Raw genomic sequence first — 27,162 nt, forward strand, 5'->3', positions numbered from 1 at the left:
TGTCTCTCTCCGTCTCTTTCTCTGTCTCTGTCTATCTCTCTGTCTCTCTCTCTTACTCTCTCTGTCTCTCTCTCTCTCTGTCTCTGTCTCTGTCTCTCTCTGTGTCTGTGTCTGCCTCTCTCCGTCTCTCTCCCTCTCCCCCTCTCTCGCACACCCCTCCCACGCTCCGATTGCGTGTCAGAGGCAGCCCCCGCCGCTCCCGCCGGGCCCCGAGGACCCCCCCACTGGCTCCGGCGCGCGGTCTCCCCGCAGCCCCACACAGCGCTGCGTCCCCTCCGGTTGGCAGTGCGCTATCCCCCTCGATTCCCCTCTCCCCGGGCTCCCTGAGGCATTCGGAGGCTCCCACCGCCGGCCCCAAATGTTTTCCATATTTGTTCAGCCTCGGTGATTCACACAGCGGGAGCGGCTCAGCCCGCGCCCGGCCCAGCGAGTTCCCGGGGGCCCGCCGCCCGCCCAGCCGCCGGCCATGGGCCAGGAGGAGCCGCCGGCAGCCCGGCGCTGCCCAGGGCCGACCGAGGCAGGGGCCCGGGCCGAGCGCGGGCCGCAGAGAGGCAAAGGGGTCCCCGCGGCGCGCGGGGAGGAGGAAGCCCGGACTTGCTGCGGCTGCCGCTTCCCGCTGCTGCTGGCCCTGTTGCAGCTGGCCCTGGGCATCGCCGTGACGGCCGTGGGCTTCGTCATGGCGGGCGTCAGCTCTTCCTTGCTAGTCAGAGACACTCCGTTCTGGGCTGGGATCACTGTAAGCATAAAGCCTGTTTTCGCTGCGTGCGAATGCAAACCTGCACGGTGCGCCTGCCACTAACCCGCACTTGCATGCGCCGCGGCCCGGAGCTGCGCCCCGCTAACTCGCCGCTAGAGCCCCGCCGACTTCCCTGGGGAAGCTGCCGGGGAGCCTCTCTCGGGCCGGCTTCCCCGCGCGTCCGCAAGGTGCCTGAACAGTGCGTCGGGGACTGCGCGTGTAGTGTGGCTGGCACCCGGGGCTCATCGACTGGTCCCGCTGCATCTCCTCCGCAGCTACGGTAGCAAGTCGGTCTTCTGTTGTGGTGGTGGTTCTCTTCCCCCTCCCTCCTTCGAGGGAGACCACAGTGGCAAGAGCAGTCCTTCTAATAAGTACATTTAGTAAAGGCGGGGCCCGAGAAGGGCTGTTTCCGCAGCGGTAGCGCCTCAAGTTTTAAAAAGCTCCCCACTTGTGAGGGGACATCAGGTTAGCTTGTTAAAATGTTGTCAGCAAATAAAAATATAAATATTAATTAATATTAAATATCAATATTTAAATATTAAATTCAAATAGGGAATAGAGCCCCATTTCACCAAAACCTCTCGGATGAATCACGGGTGGAATCACCGACAGAAGTATATTTGGGACTTTGTATGTTCGCTATGCATGTGTATTGAGCTAAATACTACACACCGATTAATAGAGTACTATCTTGCTTAAATGCACATGCCTGGAATGACTAACTTGTGTCTTCATTTCTAATTTTGTATTCCTTTCTAATCACATTTTTCAATCTATTTTTAAAACCACTAGTTCGTATTAAATGAATACATTTATTCTTACATATAAATTTGAAAAGTTTTAATAAACCAAATTAGTTAAATATGACCCATTTAAAGTTCTAATAATGAAAGCTGAAAGGTGTAGATGATGCAGATCATTACTACTTTGAAGCTGATTTGAACTCATGAACTGTTAGTTTTCTTTATTAAATCATCTACCCCTGATAAGTATTTAACTTGTATGCTAATAGGTCCTAAAAGGAAGTTTTTTATAAACTTACAAAAATTAAACTCTGTACCAATTTGCCATGGTAGAGCCAATCACTTCATTACATATTCAAGAAAAAAGTCTTTGCTATAAGATTTCAGGAGCTTAAAAATAATACACAAGAGACTTCAAATAGAGGTACAAATTGTACTCTTGATTCTGTCACTAAATTTTTAATTTTTGGCAAGACGTCTTATACTCTGTGGGCCTCAGTTTCCTTATTTTACAAAGAGGAGATGGCATCAGATGATTTCTAAGGTTATTTTTAGATCTCAAGTCCTTTGATTCTATAGATGAATTTCTAAGAACATAATTTCCAGTCTTTTTTTTTTTTTTCTGAAACTAATATGTTTCAGAAACAGGATTTAAAGGCAGTCTTTTTTGACTCCAACACCAACCTTCCCTCAGATATACCATAGTGCCTTTCAAATACTTTGTATTATTCAAAAATTCCACCTTATCACGGGTCTTGTGGAAGTCAATAGACTTCATTCCAAATCACCTAAAAAAACTCAGTCTTCAAAAATTGAAAAAAAGAATTAGAAGGGATATCTAGCATCACATTCAAGTCACATTCTCTAAAATGTGTATTATAACATTCCAAGATTTAGGTAACTTTCTTAACCAACATTGTCATGATTTTTAAAAGCATGTATTTAACTATTAATTGCATGGAGTTATAATAGATGTGGTAAAATAACTTTGAAATTTGGGTTCTTTCAAAATGTGCATTTCTAGTGATATTCTCTTAGTTTAAAGTACCATACTCTCAAAAGAATTGTTTTGAGGAGAATATTATACTGGTAATACTCAAAAATTAGGGATGATTTCTTCGAAGGCATTTTAGCAACAAATATAGAATGACCCTGGGATGGATTGTAGTCCAAATATGCTTGTAACAGACCTTGCAGCATTGCCACTATGGGTTCACCTTTCCTTAACCTATACAGCCACTACTCCTGGCTTTCCAGGAAGGAAGGAGAATAGAAAATTAGTAGTATCCATTTCCTAAGAGTAGGCCTCTGAGCGTGAGTTATTACTAAATAGATTGTAAGCGGCTCCATCTTGTCACTGGTCTTGGAGAAGTCATTAGACTTGTTTGATTCCTAAGACTGGTCTGAAGCAGAGGAAAATATTTTAGTTTAGTCCTTTCTACTATTTCTACTTTATTTTTAGGATGGGTTTTATCCTAATATTAACTAAAATGTAAAGGGGAGTGTCAAACAGCATATGTATTATTGTTTTTCTTTAGTTGTTTAGTCATGTCTGACTCTTCATGACCCCATGTACCATAGCACACCATGTCCTTCATTGTCCATGGGATTTTCTTGGCAAAGATACTGGATTGATTTGCCATTTCTTTCTCCAGTGGATCACCTTTGTCAGAACTCTCCAAGATGAGCTATCTTGAGTAACCCTGCATGGTGTGGCTCATAATTTCATTGAGTTATGCAAGCCCCTCTACTACAACAAGGTAGAGAAGTTTATGTGTGATATACCCTAAAATATCCTGGGATGATACAACATTGAAGTTAGGAAAGAGACATCCAAATCATCTCTACCACCTTAGGAAATGAGCTGACCCAAATTTCTAGAGAATAGTGCTAGACAAACTCAAGGAATTATGACAGAACCAAATCATTTTAAAGAATTCAAATTTTTAACTTGTCAGCTTAATGGACCTCTAAGCCCCAATTTATAGTTTATTAAGCCTCACCTCCTGGTTTCAGTGTATTTGTTTCATTGCTTGCTGCAAATAGATTACCATAACTCTATTGACATCCTTAAATAATATTTCTACTATGTTCTATGTCTGTCCAGGAATATGATTGTAATAATGTGTGGGAAACTACCCCCAATGGTGCAAACCAGCAATTTGTCTATATCTTATAGTTTCAGTTAGTGTCTGAAGTTTGAAGTGACTCATTTGTGCTCACACAACTAATATGTTTCAGAAACAGGATTTAAAGGCAGTCTTTTTGACTCCAACACCAACCTTCCCTCAAAGATACCATGGTGCCTTTCAAATACTTTGTATTATTCAAAAATTCCACCTTATCACTGGTCTTGTAGAAGTCAGTAGACTTCATTCCTAAGACTGGTCTGAAGCAGAGGAAAATATTTTAGTTTAGTTCTTCCTGATATCTCTATTTATTGAAAATAAAGTAGAGATATCAGGAAGAACTAAACTAAAATATATTATTAGGAAGTGTTAAGCATAGAATGTAATATAAAGAAGTATCATGTGCAATTATTAGGCTCCCTTTACAGTTATGGTAAATGGTTATTTTTAGATTAAGCCATATACATAGAAATAGCAGAAACCATTTTAACTTCACAATTTCTAAAATATGCCTTTGAGAGCATAAGTTAGAAAAGAAAAGAAAGAATAGAAGCTATGCAAGAGATAGAATATATTTTTAAAAGCTTTTGTATGATCTTTATTCATTATCCATTTTATGGGTTATTACTTATTCACATGGATTATGATTCTGACCATGACATTGTAAAGAGGAGATAAGCCCTTTTGAAGATAAATCTGGTGCAATCAGAGAATCATAGAAAATCAAGGTTTTTCTCAGCATTTCATTCTATTAATAAATTAAGTGGTTGGGTCTAACAGAGTGTACATTAAAGTTCACTCACTATTTAGAAGTTTGTTGGATAAAATCATATCTGGAATGTGCTCTCTTTTATGTCAGTGTAACCCAAAATCAGAAGGATAGGAAATTCCAAATTTTTTTTTTAATTTCACTGTTTATTCTAATTGAGAGTTCAGTATTTTAGAATAGATTTCATGGGGCTATTATTGCTTCAGAAGGTTTCTAAAATAACCTATTAGTGTTTTAAAATAGAGTCACAGAACTGGAAAAACCCCCAGAAGAGATCACCAGTCTTCTTTAGTTATATATTCTTATCACATCTGACAGGAGCAAATACTTTTGATTAAAGAGTTTCATCCATACAAATATTTTTAAAGCCCATTTACCTTTCATAATCATTTTAAATGATGTATTTTCTTTGGTATCTTCACATTAAATCATTTTTCAGAGCGCACTTGTATTTCTTAGTCCTAGACTAAAAATTGGTAGTGGATTTTTAGTGCATGTCAGTCTTTTGCACTAAATGGTGAACTTCTGTGAGAAAAAAAGAAATTCCTTAAAGCTGCTAAGATGAAATGCCTTGTGTTTTTTCATCCTCACAAAACTTCACCATAAACTAACAACATTATTTGTTCCATCTGCCTTTTCTCAGCTTATTATCTTTTTTAAATTCAGGAATTCAGCTGAGTTTTGATTTTTTTTCATATATATAGCAACATATTACATTTCTAGAGACAGATATAGCCTCCTTAAAAAAAAGCAAATATATGAAATCTGAACCTAAGGAATCACTAGTCTCTTTATAAAAAGAATCTAACCATAGATAAGTTTAAGTAGAAACCTCTCATAGTTAATTTAAAATGATTTCAAAATTAAATATCTATATGACTTTTCAGGTATACTTTTTATTCATAAAACAAATATCTATACATTCCCATGATTTGGTTAAAGATGGGATCACATAAATTACCTACAATTTTGGAGAAATTAAGTGACATTTCTTAGTTAAGTGACTTGGTTACTGTCAACAACATGAGAGAAACAAAGAAGGATTGCATGGAAGTTTGGGTTGGTCCTTTGGCAAATCAGTAATCTATTCCAAAGAATCAGTGACAGTACCTAGGTTGTACATGGGCATGACTTCAAGAATTATGGTGCCCTAGTCAACAGTAAGGAAGTTTCAAGGAAAGACAGGTTTTGAGGGAAGAGAATGAATGCTGTTTTGGATATGCTAAATTTATTGGACATTTAGAAAGGAATATATAGCAAATAATTGATAGTGTGAGTCTGAAGTTCAGGACAGAGATGAAAGCTGGATATATAGATTTAAGAGTCATCCATATTAGGATATATTTGAATTCATGTAAATTGATTAAAGCTCCCAAAGAGCTTTGGTGTTTCCACAACAGAATGAATATAAAGAAACAAAAAGGGCCCAACACAAAGAATACACATAGGAAGTTGGAGATGAACAATGAACAAAGGATATTGAGGAATAGTTATAGAGTTAAGAATATTAGGAGAATGTACCACTATGTTCAGAAGGAAAGGGCACTCAATAATGCTAAACAAGATCATGGAGGCTAATGACTTTTTTAAAAGATCATCAGGTTGACCAGTTAAATTGTTGGTAATCTCTGAAAAAAGCTGTTTCATAGAGAGGCTGAAACACAAGCCAGATGGCAAGAGAATTGCAAGAGTGGGTGGTAAGGAAATTAAGGCAGCAAAGAAAAATGATTCTTTTTTTTTTTTAAGTTTGGCATTGATAGAGAGGAAAGCAATAGGGTGATAGCTTGGGAAAATAGCTGAATCAAGTAAGGTTGTTGCTGTTTTCAGAAAAAACAGAAAGGGAAGACCTAAACTTATGGGAAAATGTAAAGATGAGAGAAAAGAGAGATCTTGAAGGAAATGGGATGGGAGGGGATTGATGACATAGGAAAAGAGATTGATCTTGGTAAGAAAGGCTTCCTTTTCTCAGTGACAGGAGTAGTGGAATAATGGATAAGTGAAGATAGAATGGAAAGGATTTTGGGAGAGAGAGAGAGAGAAAATTTAAGGCAGAGAATCTCTATATTATTAACAAAGTAGGAAGTAAAGACTCCACTTGGAGAAATTGAGATGGAGGAGGTATCAAAGTCTTGAAAAGAGAAGAGAACCTTTAGAACAATTGTTTTGCAAAATGTGAGTCTAGGATGAGTATAATTTTTCTATATGTCTGTGTAGTCATAAAGGGCCAGTTGAAATTAGACAACATAAATTTTTTTGTGGATACAATTGATATGATGTAACTTCTTACATTAGTACTCAGAAGTATGTGAGGAGGAACAGAGAATCAACAAGTCATTCATTTAATTAATCAATAAAGATTTATTAAGTACCCACTAAGAGTTAAGCACTAGGGATACAAAGACAAAAATGAAATGTTCATGCTCCTGGGAAATATTCAGGATAGTGTAGGGGAGAGGTTGATGCAGAGTTCAGGAATGGACAAGCATGAATGGTGTTGGGAAATAAGTTATGGAGAAAAGTACATAGTTGAAATGGAGAACTCTAGGATCAAGATTAGGAAGAGAATAAGTGATACCAGAGCTATATTAGATTAATAAGAATAGAAAGGAATAGAGGGACTAAAAATTGTAGTTAGAGAAATGAAAAGGTTTTGAAGAGTGAGATAGAGAAATAGAAGGGCAAAGAGATTATCATGGTCAGAATAGAATTTCTGATTTCAAAATTATAGAGGTGAGATACTTATGAGTGATAGTGAGATATGTGTGCTGAAGATAACAGGAACTGAAGAAATTGCTAAATTAGGAAGCCAGCAAGTTGAACGGGACATTTATGTATATATTGAAAATACGTGCAAAAGATGTGGTAGTAGTCAACAGAACTTGGCAACTAATTGGAGATGGAGGGGGGGTAAAAGAGTGGGAAAATTAAAGATAACAACAGGATTTTGAGCTTGGATGATTGAGAGGATTGTAGTGACTAAAACCATCAGGAATGTTGGATGGAGCAGCAATTTGATGGGGAATATGATGAACTCAACTTTGAATGTATTATCTGAAGAAGTGCTGGCTGATGGTCTAGGTGGAGCTGTCCAACAAGCAAATGAAAATGGACAGGTATCCACACTTCATACTCAGAACTTCTTTTTTGCCTGATTTAACCCAGCATGTCCCTCCAGGTTGTAAAAAGAGATTAAGGCTGAATATATTTATTTTTATGCCATCTGTATAAAGGTGATAATTGAATTCACAGGAGTAATGAAAACGGAAAGAGGTATATGGCAGAGACCTTGGAGGACACCAATACAGAGGTGATTGGAAGTAAATATTGAATCAAATAAGGAGAATAAAAAGAAACAGCCATGCAGTTAGGAGGTCAACAAGGAAAAGGACAGTGTCAGAGAAGTCAGGGGAAATTGAAAGCATTCAGAAAGAGAGAGAGAGGTGCTGATTAAAATTTTTTTTAAACTTAAAAGCCTCTACTGATAGGGAATTTACTACATTTCAAAGCAATCCATTCCATATTGGAATAATATACATATGGCTGACACTTTAAAGAAAATTCTTATACTTGGGTGAGGTTATTTGGTTGATAATAAGATGTATTAGAAGATATTAAAAGTAGATGACCAATCCTTAATTATGTTTAATGAAAATTTATACTTAATTATATGGCATAGTAGATAGAGTATCAGTCCTGGAGTCCAGAAAACGAGTTCAAATCTGACCTCATACCTCTTTGCCTCAGTTGCCTCATCTGTTAAATGAACTGGAGAAGGAAATGGCAAAGTATTTCCACATCTTAGCCAAGAAAACTCCAAATGAGGTCATGAAGAATTGAACATGACTGAAACAACTATATAACAATACTGAGTTAGCTTCTAATTCTAAGATTTTGTGACGGTAAAATTTCATTTGACTAAAATAGTAATCTGAAATAGCTTATAAAAATATGCAGAACCAATTGAGAGTTGTGGGAGGGGTTATGGTATAGTGGCTGTCAAAAGAGGCTATTTGGAAATTATCTTTAAAATGAGAATGGCTTTTTGTTAGATTCTCCCCCCCCCCATTTTATGTCTAAAATATAACAAAAAACCATAAGAGCCTTATGTCTAGGCTCTAAAGTAGACAATGCAATACTTAATTAATGAGGAATTTGATTATGATCTTCTCCTTGGTTGTTTTACATGAGGTTGTCTTCAAGAGATTTCTCTACTATTTTTTTTTTTGCCCTACAGTGAAGCACTGTATCACAGAAAATAGAAATCTAGATGAGAAGCCAGAAAAATGTGGGTTCAAGTATCTACCTGACATATGCAGGTTGTGTGGTCCTGATCACATCATTAAGTTTCTTAGTGATTTGGACCACTCTATAGGACTGTTACTTGCATTAAAATATTAAAATTCATAAATGTAGAGAATTTCATTACCTGAAATTTTTTCCTACTAATTAAGCCACAGGTTTAGTCACTGGCTTTAGTGCAGATATCTGATATTTGAGCAAACTTGAGGACTTAATTTTTAAATTTTTCAAGAATTTTATTCTTTATTGAAAATTCTAATACAAAAATGTAGGGCTAAGCAGACTTTATACTTCCCATACATAATTGTGAACCTCTTTACACAAAACAGTGTTGCCTCATACCTCCCATCAAAGTAATTATGTCCTATATAATGGTTTTCAGAAAAATAAAGTTAAGTGTATTTTAAGTTGATTGAAAATGCTTTTAAATATCTTTTTTGGTATACCTCCATTATTTTTTTAACCAATTGGGAATTTGTTGTAATTGATTTCCCATAATGTTCAGAGACCATGAATATATTATACTGAAATTTTTGTTTTCTGATTATAAAGTGGGTACACCTCCACTAAAATTCTGCTCTGAGATGTTTCAGTGGGATGTAGGAAAGAATAAGGGTCCTCAAAGGCTGTACCAGTGGAGTCCAAACTCTGATAGGATCTAAACAAGCTACAAACAAATTCAAGTGCAGGACTTAGCATGAATTGACATCCGAAGACAAGCATAGCTGAGTGCTGGGATGTTCATCACCTAAAAGTAGACCAGCGGGTGGTGAATTTCTGAATTTCTTTTAAACAAATATTTGTAAAGCACTTAGCACAGTGCCTGGCACATAGCAGTCACTTGTCTCTATCTTCCCCTATCCCATTTTTAAAGTCACAGCAACATATAAACAGTTTTACTAAACTGTGGAGAATATGCTTTGAGAGTCAGTTGGTAGAAGAAATATCAGTAAGGGTAAACTTACAGGTATTTTGAAATATTGAAAATATAACATTGAGTATTCTCAGAAGGGAATTCTGGGAAAAAAGATACTTTGAGAGTATTTTGATTTCACCTAATTAAGATCTGAGGTTCTTGTGGATTAACAATTGGGATCAAATAGGTGCCAACTTTTTCTCTCTCTGGAGTGAAAACAAGAACCTGCATTTTCCTTAGTCCAAAAGTGCTTTGGACTGTCAAAACTACCCCTACTTTAAATTTGGTTTTAGGAAAATAATATATAGGCAGTGTAGTTGTACAGTGAATGGATAGCAGAATGGGAATCAAGATGACCTGAGTTCAAAACCTACTTCAGATGCTTTCTTAGCTATGTGGTTCAAGGTAAGTCACTGACCATTTCTAAGTTTCCTCATCTGTAAAGTGAGGAAGCAAGACTCAGTTGCATGATTCTAGACTTAGAATTGTCTTGTCTTTAGCTTTGATAAGATTCTTTCTGATAGTCATATTTGCTACCTGGCTACATTATATAATTCAAACCTAGCATGATCAATATGGAAGGGATCTATAAGAGAAATTAGATTCAAAATTCAGGAAAGAAATGAACATTAGCCATTAAACTCTAACTGGTGTCATTTTGTTCTGAAATGAAGTTCATTTTTAGGTGTGGTGCTTGGCAAACAGAAAGAATCCTGGCTATCAAAGTTCATTGTAAAATGATACTTCAAGATATCTCTTAACTGGTTAATTCTCACTGGAAGTAGTATCAGTTGTTAGAGTCAGGTTCCCTCAAAAATTAATCACCACAGAAAAGGTGATTTTCTCCAAACAAAATTTAGAAGTAAGATTTATACCGTAAAAATATCCAAATCTATTGCAGAGACACACCCTGTTTTAGTTGGTTGGAGGAAGGTTCTGTTCTCTGGGGACTGAGATTAAACTTGGCAACAGGAACTGGCAGATGCCTGAAAGAGAAGGCTCAGTGGCACACACTGGTTAATTTTAAAGTATGATACTTGGTTATAGGATATGTGAAAGAGTCCATCTACTTACATAGAAATAATTAATTCTTTTCTTTGGTATATAAAAACGACATTGTTTTTTCTAAACTTTTTTCTCCAGCATGTTTATATATATATATATATATATATATATATGTATATATGTAACTTTAGTATTAGAAACCTTGGTAAATGGCATAAGCAAGGTAAAAGTTCCCTGTTCTTTTAAAATTAAGAAACTGAGTTAGTAAGCTGATATATCAAGGTATATATATATATATATATATATATATATATATATAGGTTCAGTCTGTTTTTCTATCATGTCTTCATAACCCCATTTGGGGTTTTCTTGACAAAGAAACTGGAGTGGTTTGCCATTTTTTTCTCTAGCTCATTTTACATATGAGAAAACTGAGGCAAACAGGGTTAAATGACTTGCCCAGGACATGTAGTAAGTGTCTGAAGTCAGATTTGAATTCAGGAAGATGAGTCTCTCTGTCTCCAGTCAGACACTGTATCCAGTGTGCTACCTGGATTCCCCATATCAAGGTATAATGGAGTGATAGTCTTCAGAGTTTGTATCAGTAGTAGAATATTCTTTATTCCATTTACAATTGTAGTTTGGCCAAATTCATAGAATAATAACAAAGGCTGATAGTTGTAGCTTAAAATTTGGAAATTATCATCTCATTTGAACATCACGACTCTGTAGTATAAGTGCAATTACCATCTCCTGCTACAGATGAGGAAACTGAAGCTATAGGTAGTTAAGTGACTTGTTTAGACTGTCACAGCTCTTAAGTGTGAGCTCACACTTCTGACTCTAAGTCTAGTTCTGTGCATTGAATTTTTAAGTTAATAGATATTAGCTTAAGCATCCTAACAGGTACATAAAACTCTTTTTTCTATGGTGTCATTAAATATTTATCTAGTATGTTAGCCCATTAATAATATCCAATTAAAAATTAGAATTATACAAAAGTGGAGTAGATAGCTGGTATACCCTTTTGCTTTTAGGTCTTTACACAGAAGTTAGATGATCATAGCTCAGGTATCACAGAGGCTTAGAGATTGTTTTTCAAGTATAGATTATACTGAAGTTCTTTGTAGTTTGGTTTTGGTTTCGCCTGAAATCCTCAGATGTTTTCAGACAAACTGCTTTTTATCTACGCCTCCCCTGATTCTGTAGTTCCTTCCAGATTTAGACTTAAAATTTTATGATTTCATAATTGTGGAATTGCTTTTTTTGGACTTTATAATCTTTATTTGTATTCTATCATTCACTATGTTAACTTTCTTTCCCAGATTTATGTCATTTCAAAATTTGATAAATGAGATATTTATAGTGTTATCTAAGTCACTAATAAAAATGTTAAACCTCCCATGGTCAAAGAGATCTCTAGGGCATTCCTCTAGGGCATTAGACCTCCTGCTATGTTGAATCTGATCATTAATGACCAACCATTGTTTTGAATGAACTTATTGCAGAATCTTCATTAAGCAGTTGGACAATAAATCTTTTCTTCTCCAGTTGAAGACAATGCATTGAAGAGCAGTGATCTCTTCACCCAAAATATTTTGGAAATTCAGGGGAATCCACTTCTCATGATTTTTTTTATGATCTAGTAAAATCGAGTAAAATACTAGTTGTGATATTTTCATTTTTTGGGTAATGATTCTTTAAGTATAAGATTGCTAGTAGTTATTCTAAACAGTGGATTTGGGTAAAAACCTAAAGAATTTCATTGACTGTGTTTCATTGTGGCAACTGTTTCATGCATATTACATTTTTCCTATTAAAATATAATTATATATAACATAATTATATATAATAGATAAACATATAAAATATAATTATATATGTTATATATAATTATATAAAATATAATTTTCCTCACAGTCACTTATCCACTACTAGTACCAAGCAATTATCTTCATCTATAGAATGAATCATTTAAATAGTGAGCTTTTCTTTTCATCAATTTCTGAACAAATCTGAAATACTGGAGAGTGAGGGCGCAGAAAAGAATTGAATAAAAATTGTCTGATTTCCTACCTCTCTGTGCTATTTAATCTCAGTTCCTCATGAATATTATGGAGAAAACATTCTGCTCTTAAAAATAAATTGGAATACATATATCAGGTCTACTATAATGTTTCCATGTCAACTTTAGGACATATTTTTTTTGGTTAGAGCTAAACATTGCTAGAAACACAGGAATTGGACATCTATCCTCCTCCTAGTATAATTAGGCTAAAAAAGGATAATGTATTTTAGGGCCCAGTTTCAAGTGGGCTGGCAAAAAGCCACCAAGATTTCTAGACTCTAGGCCAATGAAATAGAAATGATGGATTCTTGTTCACAAATAAATGTACCCACTTTCTTTTGTGGACGATCAGTGGGGACTGTATCAACCTAGAAATAAGCATTTCCCTACTTGGTTGACAATGCAGGAGTTTTGTAAAAGATAGAACACAAGACCACCAGGATTCTTGTTTCAGTCACATCCCACTCAAGTGCTGTTTTTAAAGACTTTGATTCAGTATTTGTAATGAATAGTTTAAAGAACTTTAAGATACTTTATTATTTTAAAAAAAACCTTTCTATTATTTAAAAAAAAACCCTGGCAAGTGACAGGGAAAGAAGGAAAATGACTAATGTGCTAACTAGATCCTGATGGTGAAATAATTTTAGTTGTATTACTAGAAAAACCACTCCACCCATCATTTTGTGATTGTCAGGTGTATCACATTAGATTCAGCAGAGAAGTCTTATCTCACAGCAAATTCTGCCAGTAAAGCTGTATCAGGCTCTCTTCCAAGGCAGAATAGTATTTCCTTCATTCTCATTTCAGTTAGGTAGATACCTTCTTTTGGGGAAAGAAAACATCACATAGAACTATAGATCACTAGAGAAGAAAAGCATCTCCCCAGTGACATGTACTCAATAGGGTATCCATAAATACTTTGATGATGACAAGCTGATTTAAATAAGCTAAAAACAACTTTCTTCCCTCCCCAATCCAAAACCTTGAATCAGAACATTATATTTTGCAGATTAGGCATTCAGATATATTTTTACACATTTCTCTCATGTTCCTACACAGCAAGCTCTGAGATAAAAACAGTCGATGAGCTGACATATACCAAACCTTCCCAAGTTGGCTTGTTTTTTTCATTAACAAAATTTGGGGCTGATTTTCAGGGTTTGTGTGGCTTATATATTCAAATGTTATTTTGAAAAATGAAGCTATGATTATAGTAATTTTGTTGTTTTATATAATCCTACACAAATTGCTCTCATGCTGGAACATTGTAAATGGCTTGACTCTCATCGTTTAATTAAATTTAACAACCATTTATTAAATACAAAGAAGACAATTCTATCTTCTGCGTGTGATATAAGATAAAGATTTGGATCTAGACACCAAGTTTAAGGAAAAGGTGATACTGGCCTTGTGGAGCTCATAGCTAGTACCCAGCTTCTTAAACTGTGGGTTGGGACTCCATATAGGATGGTTGTGAAATTATAATTTATTATGAGGAAATGTTTGATTTGTATACCTGTTTTATATGTCTTTATATTCAAGGTGATGTAAACATTTTTTAGTCAAGAAGGGGTCATGAGTGGAAAAAGTTTAAGAAGTCCTAGTCCAGTGGGAAGATAGCAGTGGGCAGAGGGATGATTACTATTATTTTATTGGCAGTATAGCCAATATTGCCTAAGAGGTAAGGAAATTCCTTCCACCAGTGAAGATTGGTATCTTCTCTACAACATATAGAGACCTGCCTGTATAGGTCAGAGACTGGACTTAAACTCAGTTCTGCAGGGTTCCAAGGCCCACTCTCTAAGCACTATATCTTATTGCTAAAACAACTTAGGAACGACTAAGTGCACAGGAAAGGTGCAAATATAGTGTCAAATAAAGTCTGAGTGGAGATGGAAGGGATCATGGAATGTTTTCTTAAAGAGATGGCATTTGAGTTAAACTTTAAAGTATGGATAGAAATTCAGCAAAAGGAAGGGGAAAAGAGAATATGATGAGCAAAACTCAGGAGTTCTGTGTACATTAGAGAGACATGATACAGCCTTTGTGAACCATTGATCCAGATGAGGAAACTATGACACAGAGAAGTAAAATGATTTGCCCAAAATTACAAAACTAGTAATTTAAGACCCAAGATTCAGTCAGGCCTTCCAACTACAAGTTAGGGACTCTCTCTCTCTCTTGAAAAACATTTTCTTATATGTTCAGTGAAAACTAATCTAGTTTTCACACTTACTTCTTGGGTTGCCTTACTTCTTGGGTTGACTCACCCAATCTTGAAGACTTTGAGGGTGAGTGTATCCATGAATACAAGACACTATGCAGAGAAGGATTTTAGTAGAAATGGGCTTTCTTTTTGAATAGGATCAAGATAGTGACTAATGTCACCTGATGATTAAATACATATATAATACTAGTCTTATACAATTGTGTTCTTTAAAAGATTTCTATGGATTGTATTGCAGAATTTACAGTAATTTCTCAAAAATAGTAAAACAGTATTACTCATAACAGATATATAAAATTAGATCATGCCAAAGTCCCAATTAATTAATTCTTTAATCAAACAGACTGTATCTGAATAACCACAATGAGAACACAGAGGATAACAGCAGGACTTTGTATGTTAAAGAGTTTTATAAATAAATTAATGAAACACTCAGCTATGGGATGTCAGTTTACAATGATCTTTTAGTTCTCTAAATAATTTTCAGTGTGTTTCTTCATATTAGTGCAACTCCTTATTGTCATAATATTTATGGATATTTCTTCATTTCCTAGTGCTTTTTCTATTAAACTCTGAAAGGAAAATCATGGAAAGCAATAGCAAGATATCAGGTTTCATAGTATTCAAATGTCTCTCATTTTGTTATCAGTCTGTCTCCTAAATTTCAATTTCTATTCCTGTCATAAGAATAGTTTTTCTAAATATCTTTAAAAAGTAACTTGTAAAAATGCAAGTGGATATCTCCAAAACACAATGTGTTCTGAGAATCTAGACCAATCACTTAACTGGCACTTTTTAATTACCATTTATATCAGTGCTTTTGCAACAGGTTTGGCTAAGCTATATAGCAATGCAAATTATAAAGCTACATTGAAAGTATCTTTTCAAATAGTTAATTATTTCCACCCATGATAAAAATCTAACAATTTGAGAAACAAAAAAGTGAGATTTAACTATAACAAATACCTCAGACCAGAATAGAAAGATGGTAGGAGAAATTTGTAAGAAAAGTGTTTAGTAAATATTAAAGTGCTATAAATGTGTTATTTATTATTATATGATATGTAATATAATAATATAATATAAACATAAATAATAACAAATATAACATGAATTGTGTAGGAGGACATATAATTAAAATTAGAAGTAACTATAAGTGCTATCTAAAACAACCTACATTTGAATAATGATAGTCACCTCTGAGGCATCCAGCCTGTGTTTAAAGATCAGTAGTGAATGGAAGTTTACCCGTAATTGTTAGGAAGTTTTTCCTTGTACTAAACCTAAATCTATCTCTGCAACTTTCCTTTCTTTGTGACCTCTGGAGTTCAGCAAAATGATGATGATGATGATGATGGTGGTGGTGGTGGTGATAAATTTTACATTCATGTTCTAGCTTAAGAAATTTTGTTAAAATTAAAATAAATTATTTTTAGTGCACTCACCTATATATTAGCACTGTTTTATAGTTAAAGAAATGGAACACAGTTAATAAGACTAATAATACAAGCTTAAGCCTTCTTGACTCCAACTTAAGTACTTTTTCTATTCTACCAAACTCCCGTTGCTTCTGGATATTGCTTAGTTTATTAATCTGATAAACTTTTGTTTTGTTTTTTTGGTAAGAGTAACAAAAAGTTTTGGTTTTTTACTCTTTCGTTACATCTATTGAAATCTATTAAGCTTCATTACTACTCTTATTATTTTCCTTGAGATACCTGACATGTTCTTCCAAATACATTTTATAGTTATTGTGTCTAACTCTATAAACACACTTCTTGGTAATTAGATAAATTAAATATAATATATATAGGTATATAGATACACACATCCCTTATGATTCTGATTAAGAAATTTTCAAAGGTCCATCATATTAAATTTTCCTAAAATTCTATTTAGGTTGTTAATTTCTTCCTCATTTATATTTTGATTAAATTTGCCCAATTCTGAAAGGGGAATGGTGGAGTACTCAACAACAACTGTTTTGTTTTACTATCTAGGTTTTTCTGTGGTTCAATCAACTTTAAGTATTTAGATACTATGGCATTTAGCATGAATATATAGAATATATATGTGTGTGTATATACATGTACATATGTATAACTTTAGTATTGAATATTACATTATATACAATCTATTCATAATGCATTTTTCTTATTTCATCATGCTTATTGCTTTTGGCTTAAATGACTTCCATGATCACCATCTCTGATTTAGAGATACAGTTGAGTCATAATAGAGTTATTCCAATCTTTCATTTCAGCTGAGTGGATCTATATGCTTTAAGTGTATTTTTGATAAACAATATATTTATTTCTAGGTTTCATCTTGTCAAAATTCAAACTTTTATCTCATTTAACCTATTAGGAGACAACTGCAATAGGACAGATGAGGTGAGATAAAAATCTGAACTAGGATAGTGTACATGTAAGTAGAGGGAGAAGAGAGATGTGAGAAATGTTATAGAAGTGGAATTGACAAGCTATGACAACTAACTGAATGTGGAAGTAAGGGAGAAGATGGAATATATGTTTGTCTATGAAATATTTCAATAATCTAATCAGAGGAAACACATACTCAATATGGCTACTACAATTTACATTTTTATGTAGCAAAAACAATTTTAGAATTATTTTTGTTAAAGAAAAAGATTGATTCTATAATTCTTAGATTGTTTAAAAACTCTTATCTGGATAGCATAATCACATAGACTTTGATGATCCTTGTTAGAACTATCCCTACTTACAGAGAAGTCAGGTCCCTGAATGAGATTGCATCTCTTCCTTATGGTTCTAAGGGTTTCTGAGCAGAGTTGGAAATACCTTTTTCAAATGCCATCAGCTTGGGTTCCCACTGGTGTGCTCTCTCAGATTATCAATTGAGAATCATTAGTCAGCTAATCGTAAGTAGGTTTTATAAAGTGATATTTATTAAGGTACTAAAATAAGAATATTTGGTCTGAAGTGTATCGTCAAGTTTATAACATACTTTCTCATAAACACATCAAGAGTCTCAGGAAAATTAAGCTCAAGCATAGAGAGCACATGGGACAAAGAGACACAGATTCTGGTTGCTGGAAATCCTTTTGTCCTAACCACAGAGTTCCCCTTAAGCCTGGTGAAACTATGTGGTAACCTTGGCTTCCAATGAAGACATGGCCATTACATAATCTGGGGATATTGCTCGAATACCAGTGGGAGGGTGGAAAACCCAACATTCTCTGGATCCGACCTACTAATTTGAAAAGAAGAGCTCTTTCTCCTCCTTCTCTTCTCTTTCTTTTCTTCTCTTTTTTCTTTCCTTCTTTTTTCTTCTTGCCTTTCTACTTCTATTTCTTCTTCTTCTTCCTTTTCTTCTTACTATTTTCCTTTCTTTTCCTTCTTTCTTCTTTTCAAATAATAAATAGAATATTATAAAATTTCTGATCTTTCAGTCAGGTCTGTAATTGCAAATATGTATTTTACCATAGCATACCGTTCCTATATTCATCAAAGATATTCTTGATTATAAGTATAGTTAAATCTTACAAAAATTTTGTAAATATTAGAAACTGATGTTCTCTTAATCACCTTTTTTTAGTAGTTATATTATCTACAAGGTCTCCTCTCATTTTTTTTATTATCTTCCCTTCCCCCTCCATATGTTTTATAAAATTATTACTTAGTGCTTTGAAGATTGTGTTAACTTCTACACAAATTTACCTTGTTTTAATCTGGTCCAGTCTTTCTACTTTTCTCTATCTTTTGATTTCAATATCCTATTAGTGATCACAATGTTATATTCCAAATGTGGTAGTTCCACTGTCATTGGTTAAGAAAATTAATTTGTTATGCAAATACTGATATCTATGTACCATTTTCCTTTTATTTGTGACCTCAGCATTTAAAAAATATTGTTATTTAAAGATGAACTATATTTTGCCTTTCTTCATTTAAAGATAAAATTTAATAAGACTAATTGAATAATTATACACTTGGGTTTTTTAAATTGACCAAATATAGGATGAAAAAGATATAGCCATACAAGATTGTATGTAAAAAAGGCTTGTTGGTTAATAGTGTGTCATGACAGAAAAAAAAATTATGTGACCTTAAATGACATTAATAGAAATTTGGAGTCTAGAAAAATGGAGGTGATAGTTCCATTTTATTTCAGCCTCTATTTCAGGGGATGTTGAGGGGACTCAAAACTGTGTCTTATCAGAATCATTTAAAGAAACTCATGATATTTAATTAGGGATGGATGATGAGATCTCTGACTGTGTGGAAATTTTTTTATGTCCAGACTTATGATACTTAGTCCCAGAGAGGGGAACCAATAGGCAAAAGCCACAGGAAGCCAGAAAACAATGGTAGAAATGATGATGACATCAACTTATACAGTGACAAAATGCCACATTAGATCACCTAAGAAATTACAGATTGCTCCCAAACTATCAGTCAACTGTGGTAGCCTATTTGTTTTGGTATTGGGTCCATCACCAATAGCAATAAAGAGAAGGGGTTCTTTTTTTCTGTTTTAAATGGGTAGAATTTAAACCCACAAAACAAAAGAATAAATTTATATTTAGTGGGGTCTGGGGAGCTAAGAACACTAATACAAGCTGTTATCCAACTGGCAACTTTGGGTAACAAGTTAAATGCATATATATATATCATGTATTTTATACCTACAATAATTTCATTGCCCAGGCAATTCCTCTGTAGGAAATTTTTCTGAGTAGGACTTAACTGGCTGATTGCAATCTTTGGGCTAAACTACATGAGGGAATATAATAGCTCTGGTCACAGGCTGGACTGTGGTTTAATACCGCATCAAAACTGTAAGACTCTTTGGAGAGAGCAATAAGAAGCCAAGAAAATTTCTTAAATCACATTCAGTTATCCTCCTTGAATCCTGCAGGAATCTTGAAGACCTGATACATGTGGTTTGTTTTGATTTGGTTTTGAAGTGCCAATGAAATATATTACAGCATGTTATCTAAACCCAAAATAAATATTATATGTAAAATGCCTTTCTTAGTGACTGCATTGCATTAAAAAAGTTCAGAATATTTAATTTGTCATTTGTTAGTAAAGGATACCAAATTTGTCATGGAAATCCAGTTAAGTGGATGAGACTTCAGGGAAATTTTAAAAAAATTTTCATCCAATAAAACAGACATAGATCTGTTGCTACTCTTATTGGTCAGTTGGTTTTAAAGATGTAATGTGATAGTCCCAAAATGAGACTACATTTATTGAATTAAAGAATTTAAAACCTAGAACATGGGAGCAGTATCAGAGGTGATAAAACTTCCTGGAGAAAATGCACATTAGGGACATATGAATGCAAACAGTGGGGAAATAAAGGGAATGGCAGGAATAGGGGAAAGGCACATTAAAAGATATTGGACAAGAGAAAGTGTTTTCCCCAGGGAGTCCTGTCAAACACTTCTGTCAATCATTTGCCCCCTGAAAAAAGGAGGAAGGAAATAAATTTGAGGCTGTATCTATGTAACAAGACCATAATATAAATGCTCATTGCATGTAAAGAAATAAATACTAATAAAAAGCACTTTTTCATAATCTTTGAGAGTAAGAATATCTTTAGGCATTAAAAATAATGAAAAGGGTACAAAGTATTGATGAAGTCTATTTGTTCTGAATATTCCTAACTCAGTGTTTAGGTATCCACATTGTTTTTTGGGATGATGATATATACTCAATACACAGAAAGAGTAAGCTGGATAGGCCAAGAAATAGAAATAAATATTAACCCACTATAGAGTGTGAGAATGACAGTATAATCAGAACCAGATATAATATCTGGAGAGGAATGGAGCAGGAATTTCTAATTAACTCTGTATTTCTCACTTGGGGAGAGACAAACAGAGCACAAAAGGGAGTAATCATGTTATACAAATGAAATGGAGAGAAAGAATAGACAGAGTAGAAGTATTAGTAGAAGAAATTTTATTCATGAATGTCAATTTTTTCTTCCTTATAAATTGTTCTTTGGTTTTTTGCTGTGTACCTTATTTACTTTATTTTTTTCCCTCTTTTCATCCCCCCATACTCCCAAGCAAGCTGCAGATATATTTATGTGTACATATGTAGATATATACATACATACCCAAACTCATGCGCATACTCCACATATATATATATCTATCCTATCCTTGCTGACCTTTTAATTAAATTCTACTCCATAACTTGCTCTGCTATTACTCAACCTCCCCCACACCCAAGGATCCTTCCCTTGTCTTCTTCTCTCACTCTTTCCTACCCCATCCACCTAGTTTGCCCCGATTTTTCTTTACCCTTAATATATATATATATATATAGTGTTGCCTATTGAACCCATTCCTGATGTGAGTAGGTTTTCAGAATTACCAACCCTCCTCCCCCCTCTATGGCCTCTGTGTCTATTCTTCCTCTGCACTTCATTTGTATAACATGATTACTATTTTTATCTTAACTCTTCCGATCTTTCTTTTGAGCTGCCTTATTGTTGATGTGAATTTTAAACATATAATATACATTTCTCATGTAAAAAAGGAAATAATTTATCCATATTTAAACAGCTTGTCCATGTTGAGTTACTAAAATTGATCTTTGATATTGGCTTTAGATATTAAATTTTCTGTTAATTTAGGTTTTGGTTGATAGAAAGTGCTGAAAACCTACAAGTTCATTGAAGGTCCTTTTTTTCTCATTCAAAATAATAGATAATATTTCTGGATATGATGTTTTTGGCTGCAGGCCTAGTTCTTTTGAATTTTGGTAGATATGATTCCAGGACATTGGTCTTTTATTGTAGTTGTTGCTAAGTCTTGTACAATTCTAATTGTAGTTCCAGCATATTTGGATTGTTTTTCTTGTTTCTTGCAAATTTTTCTCTTTGATCTGGGTGTTTTGAAATTTGGCAAAAATATTCCTGTATGTTTTTCACAAAGGATCTCCTATGTGGTGATTGATAGATTTTTTTCTATTTCTCCTTTCCCTGCATGTTCTATCACTCCAGGACAATTTCCTTGGATTACTTCCTGCATTCTTGTGTCAAGATTTTCTTTTTGGTCACAACTTTCTGACAGTCCAATTATTCTTATATTTTCTCTTGATCTGTTTTTCAGATCTGTCATTTTTCTTATGTTTCACATTCTGTTCTGTTTTCTCATTCTTTATAATCTGTATTGTTATTTCTTTCTCTCTTATAGCTTCACTGGCTTCCCCTTGCCCGATTCTAATTTTCAAAGAATTATTATCATCTTTGAGACTCTTGTATCTCCCTTTCTAATTGGTTAACTTTTTTCACAATCTTGCTTTTCTTGTTTTTACTTTTTCCTCAGTGTCTCTCATTTGATTTTTAAATTATTTTTTGAGTTCTATAAATTGTCTCTAAGTGGGAAGCCATTTCATCTTACTCTTTGGAGTAGAAGCTTTTTTTTTTTTTAAACTAAAGTATCCTCCTCTGAGGATGAATCCCAGTCTTCCCTGTTCCCATAAGATGTTTCAATGGTAGGATTCATTTTTTTAATGAGAGCTATTAGTGTAAGCACCTTGAATTGTAGGGTGGGGGATGGTGCCTCAAGCTTCCCTTCAGCTCTTGCCTCTGACCAGGAACCCCAAATAAAGAGCTCCCCCTGTGCAAGTGCCCACAATCCAGCTGAGGCTCCAGTCTCACTTAGCTGGCTCCAGGGGCCCCCTGGATGTTTCTGTGGAGCTAGCCTGGAGGTGTTTGAACTTCAGAAAGGTTAATCCCCAGCCCAGGGTCTTTCTTCAGATCTTCTTGGTTGTGTCAGGAGGACCCTGTTCTGCCCCAAGTCTTCTTGATTTTTCACCAGTCTGTGTTTGCCCTGAGGCACAAATCTGCTCAATTTGTGGGGGAAATAGGGAGAGCTTGAATTTACCAACCTACTCCATCACTTTCCCCAAAACCTTCCTGGCCCTTGTGGACATTTTAAACTTAGGTTCTTTACATTTCTTATTCGCATCACCAATCTCCACCTCTCCGGTACTCTGTGTATGATGTTCATTATCAGTTCTTTGGCGATTTTTATGCTAGATGGCTTGTAGCCATGTGACAATATTAGAAGAATAGAATTGTTCACAAGTTGGGGTTTTGTTTCTAGGAGGAGTTTGATGTTGTTATAGTAATTTACAATTTCCATGAAGAAATCCAGCAAGCCTTTCTCGAGTTTAATTTAAGTGCTAACATACTGTCTATTTGTACTGTATATCACACACACACACACATACACACACACACACATATACATATATATATATATATATTGGTACTGTATGTCACATATATATACACAGATACAGATAGGTAGATAGGTAGATAAATATAGGTAGATAGAGCGATAGAGAGGTAGGTAGATAGATAGATAAATGATAGATAGATAGAGTGATAGAGAGGTAGGTAGGTAGATAGATAGATGATAGAAAGAGATAGGTAGGTAGATAGATAAATAGACAGAGGTAGATAAATAGAGATTGGTAGATAGATAGATAGAGATGAGTAGATAGATAGGTAGGTAGGTAAGTAGATAAAGATAAGTAGATAAATAGAGAGAGATAGAGATAGAAAGATAGAGAGAGGTAGATAGAAAGAGGTAGAGAGAGAGAGAGAGGTAGATAGATAAAGATAGGTTGATAGAGAGAGATAGGAAGAGAGAAAGGTAAATAGATAGATGATAGATAGATAGATAGGTAGATAGATAGAGGGAAAAGACCTTTTACTTTTTTGCTTTTACAGATACACAGAAACTACCACATGAGAAAATTCCCCTGCTAATGAATGTTGACATTCCCTTTCTCTGTAAATTATTCTCTTAGAAAGATGAAAAGAACACTGATGTGTGTATGCATGCACATAGTATGACTTCTTTTCTATTGCATGGGACTTTCATTACCCATTTTTATTCTAAGTGAGCTTGAATAGTTCCTGAAAAAATAAAACAAAAAGCAATTTGACCTAAAATTTATATATTATCTAAATTTACATTATATATATGCACACATAGTTATAGATATAAAAATGATTGATGAATTTTCATAAGTATTTCCTCAAACTATACATTATAATTTGGACCAAAAGAAATTTTTTATCCATTTGGTTTTTACAGGCTAGGTTTTTTGAACAAAAGTCTTTTGAATTCTTATGAACCTCTTCCAGAAAGTTTTTCAATGTTTATGGTCTTGATGCAATCAACACTTTGTCATTTGCAGATAGGTACATCTGTAGGATCTCATCATTCATAGAAAATTCTCCTTTGACTTGAATTTTGTATGGGATCTATTCCATCATGATACCGAATATCTTTAGGAATTGTACTTCTCCCTGTTTTATATCTTACCTGATATCTCTAATGAGAACATCAGTAAATAAGTTTATTTTTATTAAATCTTTCCAGGAATTTTGAATGATTTTGATTTATTGGTGGGAAATACCTAGTTTATTTTTTTTAATTTTATTTTTTTTATTATAATAACTTTTTATTGACAGAACCCATGCCAGGGTAATATACATACATAATATGTACAATACAATAATAATTTACAACATTATCCCTTGCACTCACTTCTGTTCCAATTTTTCCCCTCTCTCCCTCCACTCCCTCCCCTAGATGGCAAGCAATCCTATACATGTTGAATATGTCACAGTATATCCTAGATACAATATATGTGTGCAGAAACGAACAGTTCTCTTGTTGCACAGGAAGAATTGGATTCAGAAGGTAAAAATAACCCAGGAAGAAAAACAAAAATGCAAACAGTTTACATTCATTTCCCAGTGTTCTTTCTTTGGGTGTAGCTGCTTCTGTCCATCATTGATCATTTGAAACTGAATTAGGTCTCTTTGCCAAAGAAATCCACTTCCATCAGAATACATCCTCATACAGTATCGTTGTTGAAGTATATAATGATCTCCTGGTTCTGCTCATTTTACTTAGCATCAGTTCATGCAAGTGTCTCAAGCCTCTCTGTATTCATCCTGCTGGTCAGAAAATACCTAGTTTAAAGACAGAACATTCAAGACAGCAAATTGTTCTACTGACTCAAGAGGTTTCTAAAAATAATCAATAGACAATAAACACAGTAACATTTTGCATTTTATCTTTTAGTCAATTTTCTATAAAGATATGATCTGCTATGAAATATTGTGAAAGTTTGCATGTTCCCTACAAATATCCTCATCCCTGAATGTGAGTTTAGATGATTCTCATTTTTAAAATGCATAGTAAAGTAGGTTTATAAGTCTATAGGAGTTTCCTTTGGGCTATAAATATATTTTGAAATTTTTTTCCACATATATTTTTCTTGGCATTTTCTTCATACGATATGATGGGAATTGATCCCTCAGTGTTCTATTACTAATGTCACCCTTGGTATATATCTTCTCTATATACACTTAACTTAATCCAGTTGCTTTCTCCATCTTTGTTTAACTAATTTGGAACTGTTGTGTTTGATTCTATGTGTGGCTCTATTTTTCTTGATGATGAAAAAAATAATTTAAAATATTTGCATATCTTTTCCATTTTTCTTTTATTTATAGTATCATTTTCTTTTTTAATTGCCTTCAGAATGATTTTACTTAGTTGGGCCTCTTTCTTAAAATAAGTTTTGTTTAGCACTGCTTCTTTTTTTATGTAGTAACATTGCTTATAATCTTCCATCATTTTTCTCTGTAGGATTTTTACAATGTATACTCTAAACAAATATTTGACTTTAATCTCTCTAATCAAGGCAAGTAAATGAGATCTTTTCTAACTAAGGTGCTTTTGGGTATCTTTTTATGCCTTTTTTTTTTAATAGCAATTGATTGAAATCACCTAAAATTCTTTATATTATTATTGTAATTGACAACAATTTTTTTCTTCCTTTTGTTACCTTGCTTGGATAGGTTAGGATTGAACTATTTAAGTTTTGTGTCCTTGTTTAAAATTTTCATTCTTTCTACTAATATTCTAATTTTCATCTTTGCTCTAACAAGTTGGGGGTGCACAGCTGATTCAAGAATAATTCCTAAATTAGTAATGGGTTATTTCATTTGTGGGAAAATATAATACATTTCATTTTTGTGATGTTATTCAGTGTTTTTCAGGTCCAGCACCTACTGATTCTTTTCTTTAAAAATGTTCATTATGTAGAAATTGGACGTTTCTGTGTAGTCTTCAAGTCATTAGTCAATGTCTTTTCTAATTTTTGACCCATATTCTCCTCTATCATTTCTTGTCATCCTTGTCTATTCCTCATTGAATTGAAATCATCAAATATCAAAATATATATCGATTTAATTTGGAGGGTCTTATTATACTCTTCATAGGTTTTTCTCTACCTCTTCATAATTTAAAACAGATTTTGATATATAAATATCAATCATTTTAATGGTGGTCTTTTCCCAATTCTTTTCATGAGCACTGTAACACAAGATAAATAAATATGTCATGGAATGACATTTCTTTTGTACTTTGGATATAAAATAAAGCCAACCACACCAATTCCTGTATTTAACTCTCCAAATAGTATAAATGAATTATCTTTCCATTTAGTGACAATTTCCTCCTTGGAGTTTAATTTATAGCAAACATGTTAAGATTGACATGATGCTGTTCCTTTATGGGTAATTGGATAAGGACCTCTTTTTTTAGTATACCAGTATGTGTTAAAATTGATCATCCGTTTTTAGAAATAGCATATAATTCTTTGCATACTCTATTCCCTTCTGAAGCTTGGGTAATCATATACTTCTACATTAATAATAACAAATTAATAATAACAAAGTAACTATGGATATGTTCTTTCTCTTTTTAATTAGCTATTTTTCATGATCAATATCTTTAAATAGACCAGGAATGAATTGTTTAAATTGTATACCTATCTTTTTCTTATTTTCATTCTTTTTTCCATCTTTGCTTGAAGAAATCATTGGGGAAAATTTTTTAAATAAAAAATTTAATTACCAAAAGGGAAAAAATAATTTTTAAAAAATAAAAAATAAGATTTAAATTTTTTTTAAAGAAGCAAGTGGTCTCTGGTCATACATGGACATGCATTTTAGATATGATCTCCACATCAGTAACATTTAATATAGCATTAATTAAGTTTATCAGCTAGAATGGGGTTTAAATGATATATAACCTCTTTTATTAAAAAATATAAAAGTACCAGACATCATTTGTAAACTGAATTTCTAGCCAGTGCATGAATTCAATCGTGTGTATGTGGGTATGTTTTTAGTTTTATGCTTCTTGATGCAACATATTTCTTATTTAAT

The 27,162-nt window shown here is 34.0% G+C and overlaps 1 protein-coding gene across 1 annotated transcript in view; it reads left to right on the forward strand.

The window, feature by feature from the left end:
* The first annotated feature begins 239 nt into the window (after positions 1-239).
* The window catches only part of SSPN (sarcospan), a 42,547-nt gene continuing 15,624 nt past the window's right edge, over positions 240-27,162 (forward strand). Inside the window, exon 1 of the mRNA XM_031938486.1 lies at positions 240-736. Coding sequence (XP_031794346.1) covers positions 467-736 — 270 coding nt within the window. The 5' untranslated portion in view covers positions 240-466. The remainder of the gene's footprint in view (positions 737-27,162) is intronic.

The sequence above is a fragment of the Sarcophilus harrisii genome, chromosome 5 (genome assembly GCF_902635505.1).
Source record: "Sarcophilus harrisii chromosome 5, mSarHar1.11, whole genome shotgun sequence".
In the NCBI taxonomy this organism is placed as follows: domain Eukaryota; kingdom Metazoa; phylum Chordata; class Mammalia; order Dasyuromorphia; family Dasyuridae; genus Sarcophilus; species Sarcophilus harrisii.